The sequence below is a fragment of the Ranitomeya variabilis genome, chromosome 3 (assembly GCF_051348905.1).
Source record: "Ranitomeya variabilis isolate aRanVar5 chromosome 3, aRanVar5.hap1, whole genome shotgun sequence".
Lineage (NCBI taxonomy): Eukaryota > Metazoa > Chordata > Amphibia > Anura > Dendrobatidae > Ranitomeya > Ranitomeya variabilis.
The window spans coordinates 255,699,946-255,720,686 of NC_135234.1; the positions used below are offsets into that span (position 1 = coordinate 255,699,946).

General features: G+C 42.2%; 1 protein-coding gene across 1 annotated transcript in view; it reads right to left on the reverse strand.

The window, feature by feature from the left end:
- Positions 1–2,239: 2,239 nt before the first annotated feature.
- The window catches only part of ELAPOR1 (endosome-lysosome associated apoptosis and autophagy regulator 1), a 383,078-nt gene continuing 364,576 nt past the window's right edge, over positions 2,240–20,741 (reverse strand). Inside the window, exon 22 of the mRNA XM_077295410.1 lies at positions 2,240–3,368. Coding sequence (XP_077151525.1) covers positions 3,306–3,368 — 63 coding nt within the window. The 3' untranslated portion in view covers positions 2,240–3,305. The remainder of the gene's footprint in view (positions 3,369–20,741) is intronic.

Consider the following 20,741-nt stretch of genomic DNA (forward strand, 5'->3'; position numbering starts at 1 on the left):
TATGTAAAGAAGTGTGTTATGGACATGAGGCACTTACTATTATATAATTATAGGGTCTCCTTCTGCATTAGTGCATCATTCACCAGAGACGGCACAGCTCTCCGCTCCACAAATTGATGGATTACTCTTCCTCCAACAGCCATTTTATGGATAGGAGAGGAAGCCTGCACTCACAAGTGCTGGAGGAGAATGTGTAAGGCTATGTGTCCATGATAAGGATAGCAGCGTTTCAGATATAGCTTATTTTTGCTTCATCCAAAATGCTGCATTCTAATCACGCATCTAATGAATGGCTATGGGTGAAACTACTAGTGTCTCCACTGCAGATAATTGACATGCTGCAGCTCATAAACTCGCACCACGGGTGAGTATACGGAGCGTCAAATAGAAGCACAGTAAACATGGGATTTCTAGAAATCTCATTCCATGTTCTTGTAACCTAGAACGCAGCTTTTTGGACACAGCGCAGGTGAGCTGCATCCAAAACACTGCTATTCTAGATCGTAGGCACATACCCAAACACCCGTCTATCAGTAAGTGCCAAAAATGTCCCCAACACATTTGTTAAAATACTGGCCAACACCTTTAAAATGTTGTTTTAATAGAGAACACAACACTCTCGTAAGTAGTTCCAGATTGCAGCATTGCAGTATATGCAAAGACTTAACATTTTTAATAAAAATTAAACTATAGTAAGGATTTTTATTTATTTTTACAGAAACTTGGTTTAGTATTAAACAGAACCTTACCGAGATCATGCTTTAGGCTACGTTCACATTTGCGTTTGTGTCGGCGCCGCAGCGCACAACGCAAACAAAAACGTGGCAAAACGCACGCTAAAACGCTGCGTTTTGCGCCGCATGCGTCCTTTTTGGCCGAAAGTTGGACGCAAAAAAAATGCAACTTGAAGCGTTTCTTGCGTCCAACGCTTGCGGCCATGCGGCGCAAAACGCAGCACAACGCATGTCCATGCGCCCCCATGTTAAATATAGGGGCGCATGACGCATGCGGCGCCACTGCGGCGCCCGACGCTGCGGCGCTGACCGCAAATGTGAACGTAGCCTTATGGAGGACTAGGCTGATGCAGTTGCTAGCTGTTCCTCCTCAACCCCCAGGATTTCCTATTGCACAGCTGAGAGCCTCTGGCAGTTTCAGTTGCATTGATAATATTTCCATCACCTGTGCTATACTACGGAAAATCCTGAAACCATGCCTTGTTGGAGGCCATGAGGACTGGAGTTTCGGAAACACTGCTCTATGGCTATGTTCACACACAGCTTTTCTGATTTCTTTTGTACTGCAAGAAAAACCTCATACTATGACAAATGGATATTGTGAGTGTTTTTCATGCAAAGTTTTGCACATATTAATGGTGCAATTTTTTATTTTTTTGCTGATAACATGATTTCAAGAAGGAAACAATTGCAGCATAACAGAAAACAAAGACATGCTACTTTTTTCTTAATGCACCATAGGTCAACACAATGCAAGGAAAAAATGTGCTATGTGAATAACAATTTACAAATCTCATTTATTTTTCTGTTTCTGTAAATGCTTTTATTTTTTTTATGCATAAAAAGACTCAGAAATAAAACACATTAAGAGTGCAACATTTTATCTAACCCTAACTGTATACAACATACTGTAAAGAAAAAAGTTTGATACTGGAAAAAAATTTGGACATGTGAATTTGGCCCAATTGAGATTTTCACAGAAATTTCTGTTACAAGATCTGCAACATGTGAACATACACTAAGGCAATCCAAATTCAAGTTCTCTAACATATCCAAGTGCTACTTACAAAATTAGAATATCATCATAAAGTTCATTTATTTCACTTCTTCAATACAAAACGTTGTCAGAAACGCGCGTCGGGGTGTGTGCCGCACATATACGGCAAGCCAACCAGGTAACATTACTTCATTTTACTCTATGAACTCATCAGTGGTACTTTTTCTTTAGGACAAACGCCACATATACCATGTGGCTCCCTTACCTACAATTATAACTGCTTCATGTGTGCACTTTTGGTTAGCATGTGTCCTTTGCCCTCATACACTTATGTATTTTTGTGCTACTTACATTATAATCAGATTCTAAACACCCTAGCACTTTATTATATGTTCTCTGGATACCTTGTTTTGTGCCATCCATTTTTACACTTACTGGATGTTTCCATAATATATCACCTTTATATATATATACCTCATACCTCGCCTGAATTACGGTACCCCCTCTCTTTCTTTTTGTTTCTTTTACTTATCTAATTCCCTGATTTTACCTTCCTTATTTATTGTATAACTTTGTTTATATGTTCAGGCACCCCTTGTTTTCTGTGCCACCACATCACCATGTATTTATAATAAAGGTGTTTTAATACTTAATATTCTGTTTTGCCTACCCTTTATTTATTTATACTTTTCCCTCAGACTTTCATTCGGTCTTTTCGCTGTTGGGTTCTACTTTATATCCGAATGGTCTGCCATTCCTCCATGAGCACATATACATCACTATTTATAATTCCACGTTAATCGGTTGATGTCTGTGTACTGCTCTAAGTTCAGTAATTTTGTCTTATGACTATAATATAAAAGTTTCACTTTTTTATTGAAGAACTGAAATAAATTAACTTTTTGATGATATTCTAATTTTGTGAGAAGCACGTGTAGTAGCAGGTAGACCTGTCGTAGGGATGAACTTCTTTTATTTTGCTAAAAGATGTTGAGCAAAACAGTCAACCAATCTGGGCTGGAATATAATCATCAGCAAAAATGATAGAACCTTGGTGTTGGAAATATTAAATACTCTTAGGTTATTGTCACAATCAGTATTTGGTCAGTTTTTCACATCAGTATTTGTAAGCCAAAATCAGGAGTGGGTGATAAATGCAGAAGTGGTGACGTGTTTCTATGATACTTTTTCTCCGATTGTACCACTCCTGGTTTTCGCTTACAAATACTGATGTAAAATACTGACCAAATACTAATGTGTGAAAATGGTCTTACAGGTAAGAAATAGAAGAAATGGTTCCTCTTGTGAGGCAACTATTTCCGTGGTTCCCCTCAGTATCACCGCTTAAAAAGTTATGCATAAAACTTTATTTTACACATAGAAAATGTTTGGTATATTCAGTGGTATGCAATAATGACCCAGCGTTTGACTGCAGTCATTACGTCTTTTTTCTGCAGTTTACACTTAATAAATAGCAGCCATAGCTCTACAGGAGCATCCTCACATTGCTATCTTAACTGACATCTTTTGGTTTAAATAACATCTAATATAAATGTAGAATTTCAGGCATTTTGCTACATGTCCATATGTTCTGCTGACGACTTTAAAGGCACACAATCAAATCCATCTGATGTTCTCTGGAAAAAATAAAAAAAGGAAAATTAAAATTGAGATTTTACACACATCAAAAGTTGAATAATAGCTTTGCATTTTAGCAAAAAGATGCTTCATGTGTGCCGTTGCTTGGTTTAAATATATATATATCTATATATATATATATATATATATATATATATATATATACACACATATATATACATATATACACACACACACACACACATTTTGAACTGTGCAAAAGTTAAAGACAGGAACACTTGTACAAAGTCAGGGATTTTGTAGGATTACAGTCAGGTTTATGCATAACCAATTGCGCCAAACAGATTAAGAGTGTCAGTATTTTCATATGTAGTTAAAATACAGTCAATATGTAGTTGACTATCTGAAACAGTTCTGGAGAGGCTTAAAGGGACTCCAAAGGATGACTGTTCAAACCAAGTACAGGTGCTTGGTGCTTTACGACAACGCCAATCATTTATATACACCTTCTCACTAGAGTTGAACACATTTTTCAAAATTCGTTTACGATTATAATCCGAGGTGACTATTGTTTTTTCAATATTCACCGAACACAGCCGAACGTCACTGGAGTCAATGGGAGAAGAAATTTACCGAAAATGTTCGGAACCGATCATCAAACCTAAATTTGGCACAAATAAGGTACTAATACAGCATGAATATGCCAAATTCAGATTCGGCAACGGATTACGATCATATTCGCTCAACTCTACTTCTTACCTACATGTTTTCCCTCAGTCTTCACCCCCTCTGTGATTGACAAATATATAGAGATAAATCGAAACCAAACAGGTGTGAGGTTTTATATAAACGATTGGCTGCTTTGACTGTTTCAGGTCAGAAGTCATATACCATGGCAACATTAAGCACAGCAGCATCACACAATGCAATTAAACTGGATCAACAAGGTCTCTCCTAGGCTAAGACTTCAAAGCAGACTGGGGGTTTCAACAGGTGCAGATTAAGCTTTTTTGAAAAAGCATCAATGGGCAATGTACACACAGGGTTCTTTCAAGTAAGTAGGGCAGCAAATGCAAGACATTATAATGTCAGCATCCCTGGGTGTCTCCTTAACTATTCTACTTTTGAAAAGCAGTCAAACTTTGTAGCATTTTTATGCACTTGCCTAAAACTTTTGCAGTTTAGCTTGTTATGAAACAGTTGTTTAAATGTCATAAAAGTCACATGATTAAACCAATGCGTTAAATTTCAGTTCTGTGGGAAGCTCGAACCTTAATTTGTAAACTAAAATATATTACTGTATAAAGTCAGTTTTCGGTCACATATCCAACGACTAAGTTAACACCTTTCCGACCTTGGATGTATCCTGTAAATCATAGAAGGGAATGCCTTACCGACCTTGGATGTATGGGATATGTCCTAGTGATTTTGGCTTAAGGTACTGTCTCACAGTGGCACTTTTGTCGCTACGACGGTACGATCCGTGACGTTCCAGCGATATCCATACGATATCGCTGTGTCTGACACGCAGCAGCGATCAGGGACCCTGCTGAGAATCGTACGTCGTAGCAGATCGTTTGGAACTTTCTTTCGTCGCTGGATCTCCCGCTGTCATCGTTGGATCGGTGTGTGTGACACCGATCCAACGATGCGTTCGCTTGTAACCAGGGTAAACATCGGGTTACTAAGCGCAGGGCCGCGCTTAGTAACCCGATGTTTACCCTGGTTACCATCGTAAAAGTATAAAAAAAACAAACAGTACATACTCACATTCCGGTGTCCGTCAGGGTCCCTCGCAGTCTGCTTCCCGCTCTGACTGACTGCCGGCCGGAAAGTAAGCAGAGCACAGCGGTGACGTCACCGCTGTGATCTGCTTTCATTTTACGGCGGCACTCAGTCAGAGCGGGAAGCAGACTGCAAGGGACCTGACGGACACCGGTATGTGAGTATGTACGGTTTTTTTTTTTTTTACTTTTACAATGGTAACCAGGGTAAACATCGGGTTACTAAGCGCGACCCTGCGCTTAGTAACCCGATGTTTACCCTGGTTACCCGGGGCCCTCGGCATCGTTGGTCGCTGGAGAGCGGTCTGTGTGACAGCTCCCCAGCGACCACACAACGACTTACCAACGATCACGGCCAGGTCGTATCGCTGGTCGTGATCGTTGGAAAGTTGCAGAGTGTGACAGTACCCTTACAGACACTGTGCGTGCGTGTTTGCTGCCGGGTGTTCATCTAACATGATAGCAGACACCTGGCTCCTGGCAGTGTAACCCCCTAGATGCTGCGATCAATACCGATTGCTGTATTTAGAGGGCAGTGAGAGGAAAGGGGCTCTCTCTCCCCACAGATCTTTTTCAATCTTTAAACAGTAATGATTATAACATACATTTGACTTATAATTACAGTTTTCAACAGATTGAATTCCTCGATGTTTTGGTCAAAAGGGACCCGAATGGTCTTTTAATCTCAGATGCCTTCCGTAAGGACACAGCAGTGAATTCTGTCCTGCATGGCAGTTCCTCTCATCCACCCCATGTAATCAATGCAGTACCAGTGGGTCAATTTCTTCGAATTAGAAGGATATGTTCTACCATGGAGGATTTTGAGTGCCGTGCAAAGGAAATGAAAGCAAGATTTTTGGAGAGGGGATACAGCAAAAGAAGTATAAAAAAAGCATACAATCGAGCAAGGAATATGGATCGCCATCAACTTCTATACTCTTCTAATAAAAAAGCAGCAAGCAATCAGGTAAGATTAGTAACAACGTATAATTCCCAATGGGGGAAGCTCTTTGAAAGTGTAGAAAAGCACTGGCCGATTCTTTTGGCGGATCCAGTGATAATACAATATTTGTCCCAGAAACCCTCACTTACTGCACGAAGATCCTGGAATTTGAGGGATATTTTAGTTAGGAGTCTGTATGTACCAAAAGAGCGCCCCAATTATTTTCGCTGCAAAGGCAACATCCAAGGCCTCCATGGGGTTGCAAACCATGTGGGAGGTGTGTGGCGTGTCCCAACATGGATACAGCAACGGATTTTGTGTCCTCCGATGGACGTAACTTTAGAATTACACATACAATAACATGTACCACAAATTCAGTTGTTTATTATGCTTATTGTACATGCACAAAAATTTATGTGGGGTTGACAACAAGAGCTTTGAAAGTACGAATTAGGGAACACGTTAGAGATATTCTTGCTGCTAAAGATGAAGAAAATTTGGAGTCATTAACCCCTTAAGCCCCGAGGGTGGTTTGCACGTTAATGACCGGGCCAATTTTTACAATTCTGACCACTGTCCCTTTATGAGGTTATAACTCTGGAACGCTTCAACGGATCTTGGCGATTCTGACAATGTTTTCTTGCGACATATTGTACTTCATGATAGTGGTAAAATTTATTTGATATAACTTGCGTTTATTTGTGAAAAAAAAGGAAATTTGGCGAAAATTTTGAAAATTTCACAATTTTCCAACTTTGAATTTTTATGCCCTTAAATCAAAGAGAGATGTCACGTAAAATACTTAATAAGTAACATTTACCACATGTCTACTTTCCATCAGCACAATTTTGGAATCAAAAATTTTTTTTGTTAGGGAGTTATAAGGGTTAAAAGTTGACCAGCAATTTCTCATTTTTACAACACCATTTTTTTTAGGGACCACATCTCATTTGAAGTCATTTTGAGGGGTCTATATGATAGAAAATACCCAAGTGTGACACCATTCTAAAAACTGCAACCCTCAAGGTGCTCAAAACCACATTCAAGAAGTTTATTAACCCTTCAGGTGTTTCACAGGAATTTTTGGAATGTTTAAATAAAAATGAACATTTAACTTTTTTTCCACACAAAATTTATTTCAGCTCCAATTTGTCTTATTTTAACAAGGGTAACAGGAAAAAATGGACCCCAAAAATTTTTGTGCAATTTGTCCTGAGTACGTTGATACCCCACATGTGGGTGTAAAACATTGTTTGGGCGCATGGCAGAGCTCGGAAGGGAAGGAGCGCCATTTGACTTTTCAATGCAAAATTTACTGGAATTGAGATGGGACGCCATGTTGCGTTTGGAGAGCCCCTGATGTGCCTAAACATTGAAACCCCCCACAAGTGACACCATTTTGGAAAGTAGATCCCTTAAGGAACTTATCTAGATGTGTGGTGAGCATTTTGACCCAACAAGTGCTTCACAGAAGTTTATAATGCAGAGCCGTAAAAATAAAAAATCATATTTTTACACAAAAATGATCTTTTCACCCCCAATTTATTATTTTCTCGAGGGTAAGAGAAGAAATTGGACCCCAAAAGTTGTTGTGCAATTTGTTATGAGAACGCTGATACCCCATATGTGGGGGAAAACGACTGTTTGGGAGCATGGCAGAGCTCGGAAGGGAAGGAGCGCCATTTGGAATGCAGACTTAGATGGATTGGTCTGCAGGCGTCACGTTGCATTTGTAGAGCCCCTGATGTACCCAAACAGTAGAAACCCCCCACAAGTGACCCCATATTGGAAACTAGACCTCCCAAGGAACTTATCTAGATATGTTGTGAGAACTTTGAACCCCCAAGTGTGTCACTACAGTTTACAACGCAGAGCCGTGAAAATAAAAAATCCTTTTTTTCCCACAAAAATGATTTTTAGCCCCCTAAATTTTTATTTTCCCAAGGATAACAAGAGAACTAGGACCCCAAAAGTTGTCCAATTTGTCCCGAGTACGCTGATACCCCATATGTTGGGGTAAACCCCTGTTTGGGCGCACGTTAGAGCTCGGAAGGGAAGGAGCACTGTTTTACTTTTTCAACGCAGAATTGGCGGGAATTGAGATCAGACGCCATGTCACGTTTGGAGAGCCCCTGATGTGCCTAAACAGTGGAAACTCCCCAATTCTAACTGAAACCCTAATCCAAACACACCCCTAACCCTAATCCCAATGGTAACCCTAACCACACCCATAACCCTGACACACCCCTAACCCTAATCCCAACCGTAAATGTAATCCAAACACTAACCCTAACTTTAGCCCCAACCTTAACCCTAACTTTAGCCCCAACCCTAACTTTAGCTCCAACCCTAGCCCTAACCCTAATCCTAATGGGAAAATGGAAATAAATACATTTTTTTAATTTTGCTATTTTTCCTAACTAAGGGGGTGATGAAGGGGGGTTTGATTTACTTTTATAGTGTTTTTTTATATCGGATTTTTATGATTGGCAGCTGTCACACACTAAAAGACGCTTTTTATAGCAAAAAGTTTGTGTCTCCACATTTTGAGACCTATAATTTTTCCATATTTTGGTCCACAGAGTCATGTGAGGTCTTGTTTTTTGCGGAACGAGTTGACGTTTTTATTGGTAACATTTTCGGGCACATGACATTTTTTTATCGCTTTTTATTCCGATTTTTGTGAGGCAGAATGACCAAAAACCAGCTATTCATGAATTTCTTTTGGGGGAGGCGTTTATACCGTTCCGCGTTTGGTAAAATTGATAAAGCAGTTTTATTCGTCGGGTCAGTACGATTACAGCGATCTCATTTATATCATTTTTTTATGTTTTGGCGCTTTTATACGATAAAAGCTATTTTATAGAAAAAATAATTATTTTGGCATCGCTTTATTCTGAGGACTATAACTTTTTTATTTTTTGGCTTATGATGCTGTATGGCGGCTTGTTTTTTGCGGGACAAGATGACGTTTTCAGCTGTACCATGGTTATTTATATCCATCTTTTTGATCGCGTGTTATTCCACATTTGGTTCAGCGGTATGATAATAAAGCGTTGTTTTTTGGCTTTTTTTTTTTCTTACGGTGTTCACTGAAGGGGTTAACTAGTGGGACAGTTTTATACGTTGGGTCGTTACGGACGCGGTGATACTAAATATGTGTACTTTTATTGTTTTGTTATTTTTATTTAGATAAAGAAATGTATTTATGGGAATAATATATATATATTTTTTCTGTATTTAGGATTTTTTTTTTTTTCTTTTTTTACACATGTGGAATTTTTTTTTTTTTTTTACTTTTTTACTTTGTCCCGGGGGGGACATCACAGATCGCTGATCTGACAGTTTGCCCAGCACTCTGTCAGATCAGCGATCTGACTGACAGCGCTGCAGGCTTACCAGCGCCTGCTGTGGACCCGGAAGTACTCCCTGCAGTACCCGGATGCAGCCCCGCGGCCATTTTGGATCCGGGGACTGCAGGGAGGAGACGCTCGGTACAAGGCGAGTACATCGCCTTGTACCGATCGTCTCAGGGAAGCACGCAGGGAGCCCCCTCCCTGCGCGATGCTTCCCTGTACCACCGGTACACTGCGATCATGTTTGATCTCAGTGTGCCGGGGGTTAATGTGCCGGGGGCGTTCCGTGACCGCTCCTGACACATAGTGCCGGATGTCAACTGCGATAGTCAGCTGACACCCCGTGGCGCTCTCGGGGGGATATGCCGATCGCATATGACGTACTATCCCGTCACTGGGAATTAAGTCCCAGGTCACCTTGACGGGATAGTACGTCATATGGCAAAGTATTCCCAGGCATTTTAAACAGTTCCATGCATGTGATCCCTCCCTTCTTCGTGTTAAGGGTATTGACTGTACCCCTGTAAATCCACAGGGGGGTAATGTGAGTCGGATTTTGGCTCAAAAAGAATCCCGGTGGATTTGGGAACTACGGACCCTAAAACCAAATGGTTTAAATGAAACTTTGAGTTTTGCGCCTTTTCTCTGAGTGGTCGTTTTTTTAAAAAACTGGTTTCATTGGATTTTTTTATGTTTTGTTTTATTTTATGCTGATTTTAACCATGTATTGCTATATTGCAACCACCAGTGTGTTCCCCCTCTATGAGTGTTTGGATGAATTTTGACGAGTAAAGGAAGATTCCTCTCATCTTGAGGCACTTTATTGCATTTGCACTTTATATATGTATTTTTTATATATTATATATATTAATAACACTGTATCGGCACTTTTATATATATTTTCATACGTATATATGCACTATATGTCTTGTGTATTTCTGTTGTGGTATATTCATTGTTTTTTATTTTCACATAATACACTATTCATGAATTTAGGTTCTGTTTATTATGTCATAGGGTTGGGGATATTTATTGCTCCTTTTTGTATTACTTTTATTATGAAGTAGCATTATAATTATCTATGCATATAATTATCATGGGAGATAATATAATATATATCACTAGTTATGGATTTATTGATATTGCACTTTAATATGAATGTTTACATGATTTGTGGGGTTAGGGATTTACTTGTGTTTTTTATTCATTGAAGGGTTGTAACTGTTATTCTTACTTATATGTATTATGGTGGCTCTGCTCCGTCTGTGGTCTCCTCCTGTGCGCGTCCGCCGCTGTGGGGCTGCGCGTTGTTGCCGGCGTCTCCTTCGGGTGCTGCGCTCACGTGACCGTGTTAGGGCGTTCCCGTGGGTGTGGTTGCCTGATGACGCCGGTGATGACGTGGGCTTCTTGGCGGTGGACGGCGCATGTGCCGCAACAAGGCGGCGACTACATGACGCGGAAATTTTATTTAACTATGATTGGATTGCAGCACTATATAATCCGTACTGGATCTGATGATGCCACTCCCCCGGAAGAAGGCACACGCGGCCGAAATGCACGTAGGGGTCGTGGCACCATCAGGCCAGAGGTAACATAAGCGCTATATATTTATTTGTATTCTCTACTATGCCGCCCCCATCATGATGTATCTATGGAAGTACAATATAACTACGCCATATGGCAAGAGAGACTGTTTATCCATAAGATGATTAGTTAATGTGGCAGTGGTTTTCATTGTTGTAATAAGTTTACCTCTGGCCTGAGGTGCCTCTATATTGGTACCATTTCCATCACTGCTGTCTTTTTTATTTATATTATTCTCATTAAAATTTTGGAATTTTTTGTATTTTGAGGTCTGATATGTGCAATTAATTATAGGTTATATACTTAATGACTAAGCCCATTTTTATAATTCAGACCACTGTCCTGTTTTAGAAGTTATAGCTCTAGAACGCTTCAACTTATCCCACTGATTCTGAGAATCTTTTTTTTCATGACATATTGTACTTCAGGTTAGTGGTAAAATTTCTTCAATATAACTTGCATTTATTTATGAAAAAAGCGGAAATTTGGCAAAACTTTTGAAAATTTTGCAATTTGCAAAATATATTTTTGTACCCTTAAATCAGAGTGGTGTCACACAAAATAGTTAATAAATAACATTTCCCATATGTCAACTTTACATCAGCACAATTTTGCAAACAATTTTTTTGTTAGGACGTTATAAGGGTTAAAAGTTGACCAGCGATATCTCATTTTTCCAACAAAATTGACAAAACCATTTTCTTAGGGACCTCTTAACATTTGAAGTTAGTGTGGAGGTTAATATAACAGAAAATACAAAAAAGTGACACCATTCTGAAAACTGCACCCCTCAAGTTGCGCAAAACCACATTCAAGAAGTTTATTAACCCTTCAGGTGCTTCATGAAAACTAAAGCAATGTGGAAGCAAAAAAATGAACATTTTACTTTTTTCATAAATTTTTTTACTTTGGAACCATTTGTTTTTTTATTTTCATAAGTGTATCAAAAGACAATGGACCACAAAATTTGTTGTGCAATTTCTCCTGAGTACGACAATACCCCGTATGTGTGGAAAAACCACTGTTTTGGTGTATGGCAGGGCTCAGAAGGGAGGAAGCATCGTTTGACGTTTTGAACACAGAATTAGCTGGAATCAATGTTGGCGCCATGTCTCGTTTGGAGACCTCCTGATGTACCAAAACAGTGGAACTCCCCAATTCTAAATTCAACCCTAACCCCAATATACCCCGATTATAGGATGTTTCGCCCCCAGCAGTTCACCCCTGGGTACATTTCGCCCCGCACATTTCGTCCCCAGCATTTAGCCCCCAGGATGTTTAGCCCCCACACATTTTACCCCCGCATATTTCGCCCCCAGCAGTTAGCCCCTGGGTACATTTCGCTCTGCACATTTCATCCCCAGCAGTTGGCCCCCAGGATGTTTTGCGCCCGCACATTGCTCCCCAAGCAGTTCGCCCATTTCGCCCCCGGCAGTTCTTCACCGGATGTTTCATTCCCGGCAGTTCGCCCCTGGATGTTTGTACCCTTGTGGTTCATGAATTCCCCTCCGTCATCAATGTTTCGCCCCCAGCAATTTGCCCCCGGCAGTTTGTCCCCAGATGTTTGTACCCTTGTGGTTCATGAATTCCCATCCATCATCAATTTTTCACCCCCAGCAGTTCCCATCCGTCATCAATCCACATGCCACAAAAGTACTGTACAAAGTGCTGCACATTTGTGACATGTTAAATCAACTGTTTCCATCTGTAAACCTCACAACTGATTGCATTATAGTGTCAGAGCATTTTGCCCGCAATTTTAACCAGACATTTTCCAAAAATTTTCTAAAACGTTTTTGTGTTACAAAAACATAACACGAAAAAAATAAACAGATTTAAAAAATGTAGTGTGAATGAGGCCTGATTTAGGTGGGGAATGTAAACCACTCTAAAATCAAGACATTTTGTGAACTTTTACCTGACCCCCACTGACCTGCTTGTTTGCAAGTTTTGTTGCAGATGTAACAATTTTCATGTCAGGTGTCCTGCAAGTTACATTATACTAGCTCTTATTCCATCTTTACATCAGAATATAGCAGTGTCTAAAATCTCTACAAAGAGGGAGGTGTACTAGCACAAAAAAAATCAGTCAGCTTCCATAACAATTCACTTTCTACAAGTATGAATTCAGTTCTATCCAAACGTGGGAAGAAGAAGTTGGTCTACAAGAATCACATTTACGTATTTTCCAAACGAACGGCTGACTATGTCCATTCCATCTGGGTGTGTGAAAAATGGTCAAGGGACGTCTTTGGACCGATGAAGCATCTTGTGAAGTGGTGAAAGTAACCAATCCCCACAACCACGCAGCACAAGCAGCAAGACCTGAAGCAATCCAACTTGTCAATGAGGCGGTCACCAGGGCAAGGACAACACAGGAAACACCACAACCGATTCTCACAGAAGTCATTCAAGGAGCCCATTCTAATGTTGTAGCACTTCTCCCAAAGAAAGCATCACTGAAGAGAACATTGCGATTATCAAGGCAACTTGGCAATATCCCAAACACTTGATGAACTTCTTATTTCCCTGGAGTTCCAGGGGATCAATATTGATGGCATCCAGCAGACGTTCCTTCTGCATGACTCTGGTAAGCATTTATGTTGCACAAATGTGAAAAAATTATATATTACAAAGTGCTGATATATAATACTATGTGATTTTTTTGCCTTAAAGGGAAACTTTGAGGATAGTATAATGTAGGATGAGGCCTTCTGATTCCAACTATGCCTCACTTGTTTAGTTTCAGTCTAATTCTCTACTCAGCTTCAAAGTAGAAGTCCTGCCTTTAAGATACAGTGGTCTTGCATGTTCATAAGCAGAGTGGTAACCTTGTCCACCAACCATGATTTGCAGGTATCCAGCCATTGTCAATCACAGCCAGAGGACAAGGTTGTCGCATCAAACCCGCATCACTAGATGTCAATTTTAGTGTAGAATTTTCTGCTATAAATTAGCTGCAGATTGTCTGCTGCAACTACTTAGTGCATGTGAATGAACCTTAAGGATTCTACTCCTCTTTGGCCAGACCTCATCTGGAATACTGTGTCCAGTTTTGGGCACCACATTTTAAAAAAAGACATCAACAAACTGGAGCAAGTTCAGAGAAGAGCGATCAGAATGGTGACTGATCTGCAAACCATGTCCTATGAGGAACGGTAGCAGGATTTGGGAAAGTTTAGCTTGCAAAAAAGAAGACAGAGGAGACGTAATAGCGGTCTATAAATATCTCAAGGAATGTCATATTGTAGAAGGATCAAATTTATTCTCATTTGCACAATGAAAGACTAGAAGCAATGGGATGAAACTGAATGGGAGGAGACAAAGATTAGATATTAGTAAAATCTTTTTGACAGTAAGGGTAATCAATCAGTGGAACAGGCTGCCACAAGAGGTGGCGAGTTCTCCTTCAATTGAAGTCTTCAAACAAAGGCTGGACAGACACCTGTCTGGGATGATTTAGTGAATCTTGCTTTGAGCAGGGGGTTGGACCAGATGACCCAGGAGGTCCTTACAACTCTAACATTCTATGACTCTATGATTCATTAACATGTCTCCTAATCTCTGTGGATTGTCCACAACTGTACATCTACAGCTATTCTGGTGTAGATAATTCTACACCAAAATCTCTATTTAGCTCTATCGATTTAGGTGCAGGTTTTAGTGCAGGATTTTAGCCCCTTGTCTGAATGGCTGGAATCTTCTTTGCATAATGGCAGCATACATTCACATGCAGGGACAAAAGTAGCTTAGCCCTGGCCCCATAGCAAAGTTATGAAGGGGCCTTGGCCCCCTTCCTCCTCGATGCCCTGCCCCTTTAGCCACGCACCCTGCCAACAGCCTGAAATGAAGTTCCAAAGCTGAATTATTACTGGGAATAGGGTACTCCATGCTCCGGTAGGTGCCTGTCATTATCGCAGCAGTTTAAAACCGTGGTGGTAATCGCCAGCAAAACCACTACATGGCACTCGATTTGCCCAATGCAAGTCAATGGGCTCAAATCACAGGAAAACTGTGCAGCAGAAAGCCGCACGGTTTTCCATTTTAAAACATGTTCTATGTTCCTGGTGATTACCGCCGCGGTTTTAAACTGCCACGTAATCGCCAGGAAAACAGCAAGTCTGAAAGAGGCATCAATGTGCCCGCTATGATGTATACAGGGCTGCTGGTTCACAGCCCCCTGCAAAGCTCCCCAACTCCCCATGTGCTCAGTCCTTTACTGGCTTTACACAGGGGAAAGCCCTACTCTTGTCCAGGATGAAGCACATGAGGGGAGGGGGAAGGGGAACTTTTCAGAGGGATGTGATTAAACAGCCCTGAATGTATCACAGGAAGCCTGAATCCGTCCACAATTTCTGATACCAAGGGGGCCCGACTTCCTTACTAACCACTGAAATCCTGCAGCATGTAGAGCCTGCTGCTGTAACTTGGATGGGACTTTTCCCACAAAACTAAATAAAATGTAGAAAATATTATGTTTAAAAAAACTAAAGCTGCTGGAAAGGGGTTCTCCATTGGAAAAGATCAGTGCCACAGGTACTTTAACATATAAACAGTTTTTCATTTTATTTTTAGAGTTACGCTTTAAATATATTGTTCTGCAATGTTGGTTGGTTTGACCAATTGTTAATATTTTTCTGTCTGTTTGTAAAGTTACTTATCTACAAAACTCAAAGTTTTGGAATTAAAAAAAACAAAACTGTAACTTGATCACATTTATACATCTTAGACCCAAAATATGATTAGTGAGAAGTGAACCTGCCAAAGTTCAGTTTGTGCAGTTTCATCCCAAACACACAAGAAAATCCGGGTTCGGATTCAGCACCCCCAAACTATCATCTCCATTGAACTCTGAGTATGGAGACTCAGAGGAGTGGAGGATCTGTCGACCACATCCTCATCACTGACCAGATAGTAAAAAGAAAATATATATTGCTACTTACCCCTTTGCTGAGGTACCAGCAGATGTGGAGGGTCCTCTTCAGTCCTCTTCCATGCACTTCCACATTGTGCGAATATGTCATCGTAGCCGAGGGAATCCCATTCAGGATTCCCAGCTAGGGATTCCCTTGGTCAAGAAGACTCTCCACACAGGTAGGGACCTTAGCAAAGGGGAGAGAAGGGATTTTTATTTTCTAATGAGCAAACTCTGAACATTGCCCGTTTGGGGTTGGTGTGGTTGAACCTGAGCAGGCAATGTTCAATACGAACCCTGAACTTTCCAGATCAAGTTTGCTCATCACTAGATACAGTATGATATGAAATTGATGACAAAAAGAAGCCATTAAGTGTAACACCACTAGTACATGACAGTAAAATGATGGTCACTGGTCTTCGATCAAAAGTGTCAAACTCATTCACCAAGGGTCACACCAATTTAATGGTTGTCCCCAAAGGGCCATTTGTTACGGAAAGACCGAATGCACACAACAGAGTCCCATCCAGAACATGCATTTCTCTGCACAGAGCAGTGCATGCCCCTGTATAAGGCATGTCACTGTGGATCAGCTCTTTACCAGGCCCTGTCACATCTTCCTTGGATCTCACTGAAATCATGGAGAGCTATGGCTGCAGCTTCCAGTCACTAGTCATTGTCGTTGGTGCTGAAAGTTGCTGATAAACAGCTGGTTCAATGCGGAATACAACTGGACCCTATTCTTGGCCTAATCTGAGGAATGGTACAAAAAATGGTAAGCACAGCCTGAGGCTGGAGGTGCCGAAGAAGTAGGTGCCCAGACCTTAGGATATGATATAGGATATACTTGGCACACTCTCGTGGGTCTGATGCAATAGGGTGTTTATTATAATGCATACAGTATTCACAATTTTCACAAACGTTTCGGTCTGCAAAGGACCTTTCATCAGTGTGCTCTATAAAAAGCGAAAAAAGGGTATATGGCATAGACCCTTAAGAGAAAATATTGCATCAAAATATTAGGATAGGCAGGAAATCCTGAAGATAGAGAGCTATAAACCAGCCGATCAAGCCATAAGTCAAGCTGGAGAGGAGAAGACAGATGCAGTATCCACCGCAGGTCTGATGACCACTGCCATCAGACCTGCGGTGGATACTGCATCTGTCTTCTCCTCTCCAGCTTGACTTATGGCTTGATCGGCTGGTTTATAGCTCTCTATCTTCAGGATTTCCTGCCTATCCTAATATTTTGATGCAATATTTTCTCTTAAGGGTCTATGCCATATACCCTTTTTTCGCTTTTTATAGAGCACACTGATGAAGGTCCTTTGCAGACCGAAACGTTTGTGAAAATTGTGAATACTGTATGTATTATAATAAACACCCTATTGGAGCGCCCCCACGTTAAGGGCAATGGGGTACTCGATACCGGGTCCTTCTCAGCTCTGGGGATGTCACGGTGGCCCGACCCTGTCTGTGGCCCTTTGAGGGATGTCCAATGAAAAGGAAAGTTTGTATGATGTTCGTGACGCCACCTGTGGTATTCGGTCAGAGTGACCGACGCTGCTTAGGGGTCTGCTGGGGTGATGTTATGGCAGCTAGATGGTATACCTGAAGTGTATCCCCAGGGCTTCCCAGAAGTGTAGATGGTGATGGTGAAAGGCGCGGTGAATAACGAGGACACAAGGTTGCAGTCTCTTTACCTTTTACTGAAGGCTTCAGTGTGCACAGTCCTGGGCGCTGGATCACAGGGTAGGCAGAGTCCGGCTGGTCTGAAGGCAAATCCAGAGTCTCCTTATCCAGGTGGAATGCAATAGCCTTCCTATGCGCACAGTAACACAGTAGGTCCTCACTTGCTTAAGATCTAATGAAGTCCTCACTGCTGTTACTCTTCTCTCTGTTCCCCATGGTCGGATAGAACAAAACCCATATGACTGATGGCCTGAGGCTTGTTTATAGGGACCCTAGAGACGCCCTGACCCCCACAAGTTGCCACCGTGTCTTCTTAGGTATTTTAGGTCGGGCAGTCAACTTGGAATTGACTGTCCTGCCAGTCTCTTAAGTAATGGCGTAGAGCACTTTACTCCCTCGGTATCCTGGCTACCGGAACGCGCACCAGAAGGATGCAGCTCCTCACGTCCACTATCCTCTCTGGTATCCACTTGTTGCTATGCCTTAGTTTCTCACTCACTAAAACACGCTTCCTTTCAATGTCTCTTTCCTAGAATGCTGCCACATGGGGTGCAGGCGCCGCTCCGTGTACCCGATTCCTCCTCAGACCGTAGTCTGGATCTGCTGGAGATCACTCCAGACAGCTCGGCCTGGAGACCTTTCTCTCAGTCTCCATCAGACCCACGAGAGTGTGCCAAGTATATCCTAATCTGAGGAATGGGCATCAATAGAAAAAGGGATCCTGAAGTGAGAATACCACTTTTATCTGCTGCTCCATTCTTTGGTATACTGGCAGAGTGTTCTGTGAGGGCTAAACCAAAAACCCCCCTTCTGAAGACCTGATAAAGAGGTTCTGTAGAAGCTAGTTAACCACCACTTTAGTTCAGCAAAGCCAATATCTCAGATCTGCAGAGATGGTTGGTGGGATTAACCCTGTAGTCAGTCAACAATCCCCCCTGCTTCCATACATAGCCTGCAATAGAGGGGTATTCTCATACCAAACAGCAAAATAAGGCAGCATGCTTTCAGCAATCATGTTGCGGTAAGCATGTTACTGATCTTCCCCTCCTAGTACTTACCTAGAGGTCTTCTGCTCATCTTTGCCCGATATTCTCCTGGCTGTGTGGGCTGGCGATCGCCATGCTGGATCCAGAGGCCACCACAAGTCCTCTCTTTCTTCCCAGCTTCCTCTTCTTCTGCCTGATCTCATCGTGGCACTGAGCATGCGCAGCAGTGTCTTGGTGACAGGAGAGGCATCCTGCCCCCTGGATTGACTGATGAATGGGACAGGAGTGACGTCATGTCAGTGAGCGGCCTGGAGACATTCGGCCTCACTGCTGCGGCATTCATCATGCTTCATGGATCAGTGATCCAGGCAAGATGAAAAGACAGCCAGAAGCAGGAGAAGACATCACGGGGAACCGCTAGACTGCTCTCCGTGACCCAAGGAGCTGCAGCTGCGACAGGCAAGTATGTCAGTTTTTTTTGTTCTAGGGTGATAATACTCCTTTAATGCCAGCGAGAAGAGACACTGGGTGAGCTGCTGAAAAGGCAGCCACAGTAATCCCTAGCAATTGGAGTCCTGTATATTTTACCCCCAGGTATGTTCAGCCCTAGATGTTTTGTTCCCTGCATGTTGACCCCAAAAGTTGAGGGTGAAACATCTGGGGTCAAAATGTTAGGGGCAAAACATCAGATGGCGACACATCCAGGGACAAAATGCTGTAGGAGAAACATTCGGGGGCGAAACATCCGAGGGCGAACTGCTGGGGATGAAGCATTGATGACGGACGGGAATTCATGAACCTCAAGGGTATAAACATCCGGGGGCGAACTGCCGGGGTGAACTGCTGGGTGCGAAACATCCAGGGGCGAACTGCTGGGGGCGAAACATCCATGGGCGAATTGCCGGGGGTGAAATGGACGAACTGCTGGGGCGAAATGTGCGGTGGTCAAATGTGCGGGTGCAAAACATCCTGGGGGCGAACTGCTGGGGACAAAATGTGTGGGGACGAAATGTACCCAGGGGCGAACTGCTTGGGGCGAAATGTGCGGGGGCGAAATGTGCGGGGGCAAAACATCCTGTGGGAGAACTGCTGGAGGCGAAATGTGCAGGGGCCAAATGTGCGAGGGCGAAATGTACCCAGGGGCGAACTGCTGGGGGTGAACTGCTGGGGGCGAAATGTGTGGGGGCAAACTGTGCGGGTGTGAAATATACCCAGGGGCGAACTGCTGGGGGAGAAATGTGCGGGGGTGAAATGTACCCGGGGTGAACTGCTGGGGGCGAACTGCTGGGGCGAAACATCCAAATCCCTATACCCCTAACCCTAACCATAACCCTAACCACAACCCTAACACAACCTTAACTGTAATCCCAACCATAACCCCAACCCTAAGCATAGCCCAACCCTAACCGTGGCCCCAACCCTAACATTAGCCTCAACCCTAACCCCAAAGGAAAAATGGAAATAAATCCTTTTATTAATTTTATTATTTTTACCTAACTAATGGGGGGTTTAATTTACAATTTTTTTTATTTTGATTACTGTGATAGGGTCTATCACAGTGATCAAAATGAACCAAAATGAACCAATAGGAAAAATTTGTTGTTGCCACCATTTTCTTCCCGGAAGAAGATGCCACCAGCATGGGGACTTCACAGGGGGATGAAGGGATACCGGAGCTACCAGGGGAAGATCAGGAGACCCCATTTCTCTCTCCTCTGATGTGCGATCACATCAGAGGAGAGAGAAATTAAATGGGAAATCAGACTTTTTTTTTCAGTCGCCGTTATTCCATTAATAATGGCGGTCGCAACACTGGGGTTGGTAAAAACCGACCCGAATCATGTTCTCTCGGGTATAAGCTATAGTCGAGACCACAGAAAAATTCTGGCGCTGGGGGGCTCTATACACATTTCTTTTTAGGCGTCCATAAATCTGCAGTTCACCACAGTTTTGTGCACTTCTGAAAGGAAGGACAAAGCTGAACAGGGGCTAGAGTTCGGAGTAACTCTAGTGCCTCATTATAGTGAATGGATCCCTCGGGAGTTTCATCTGAATCCTGTCTCTTAGAAATTTAGATGGAAACTCAAAAGTGCTCAGTGTAGAGCGCCAGATAAATGTGATCCCACATGTAATGTAAAATGTTCCCAACAA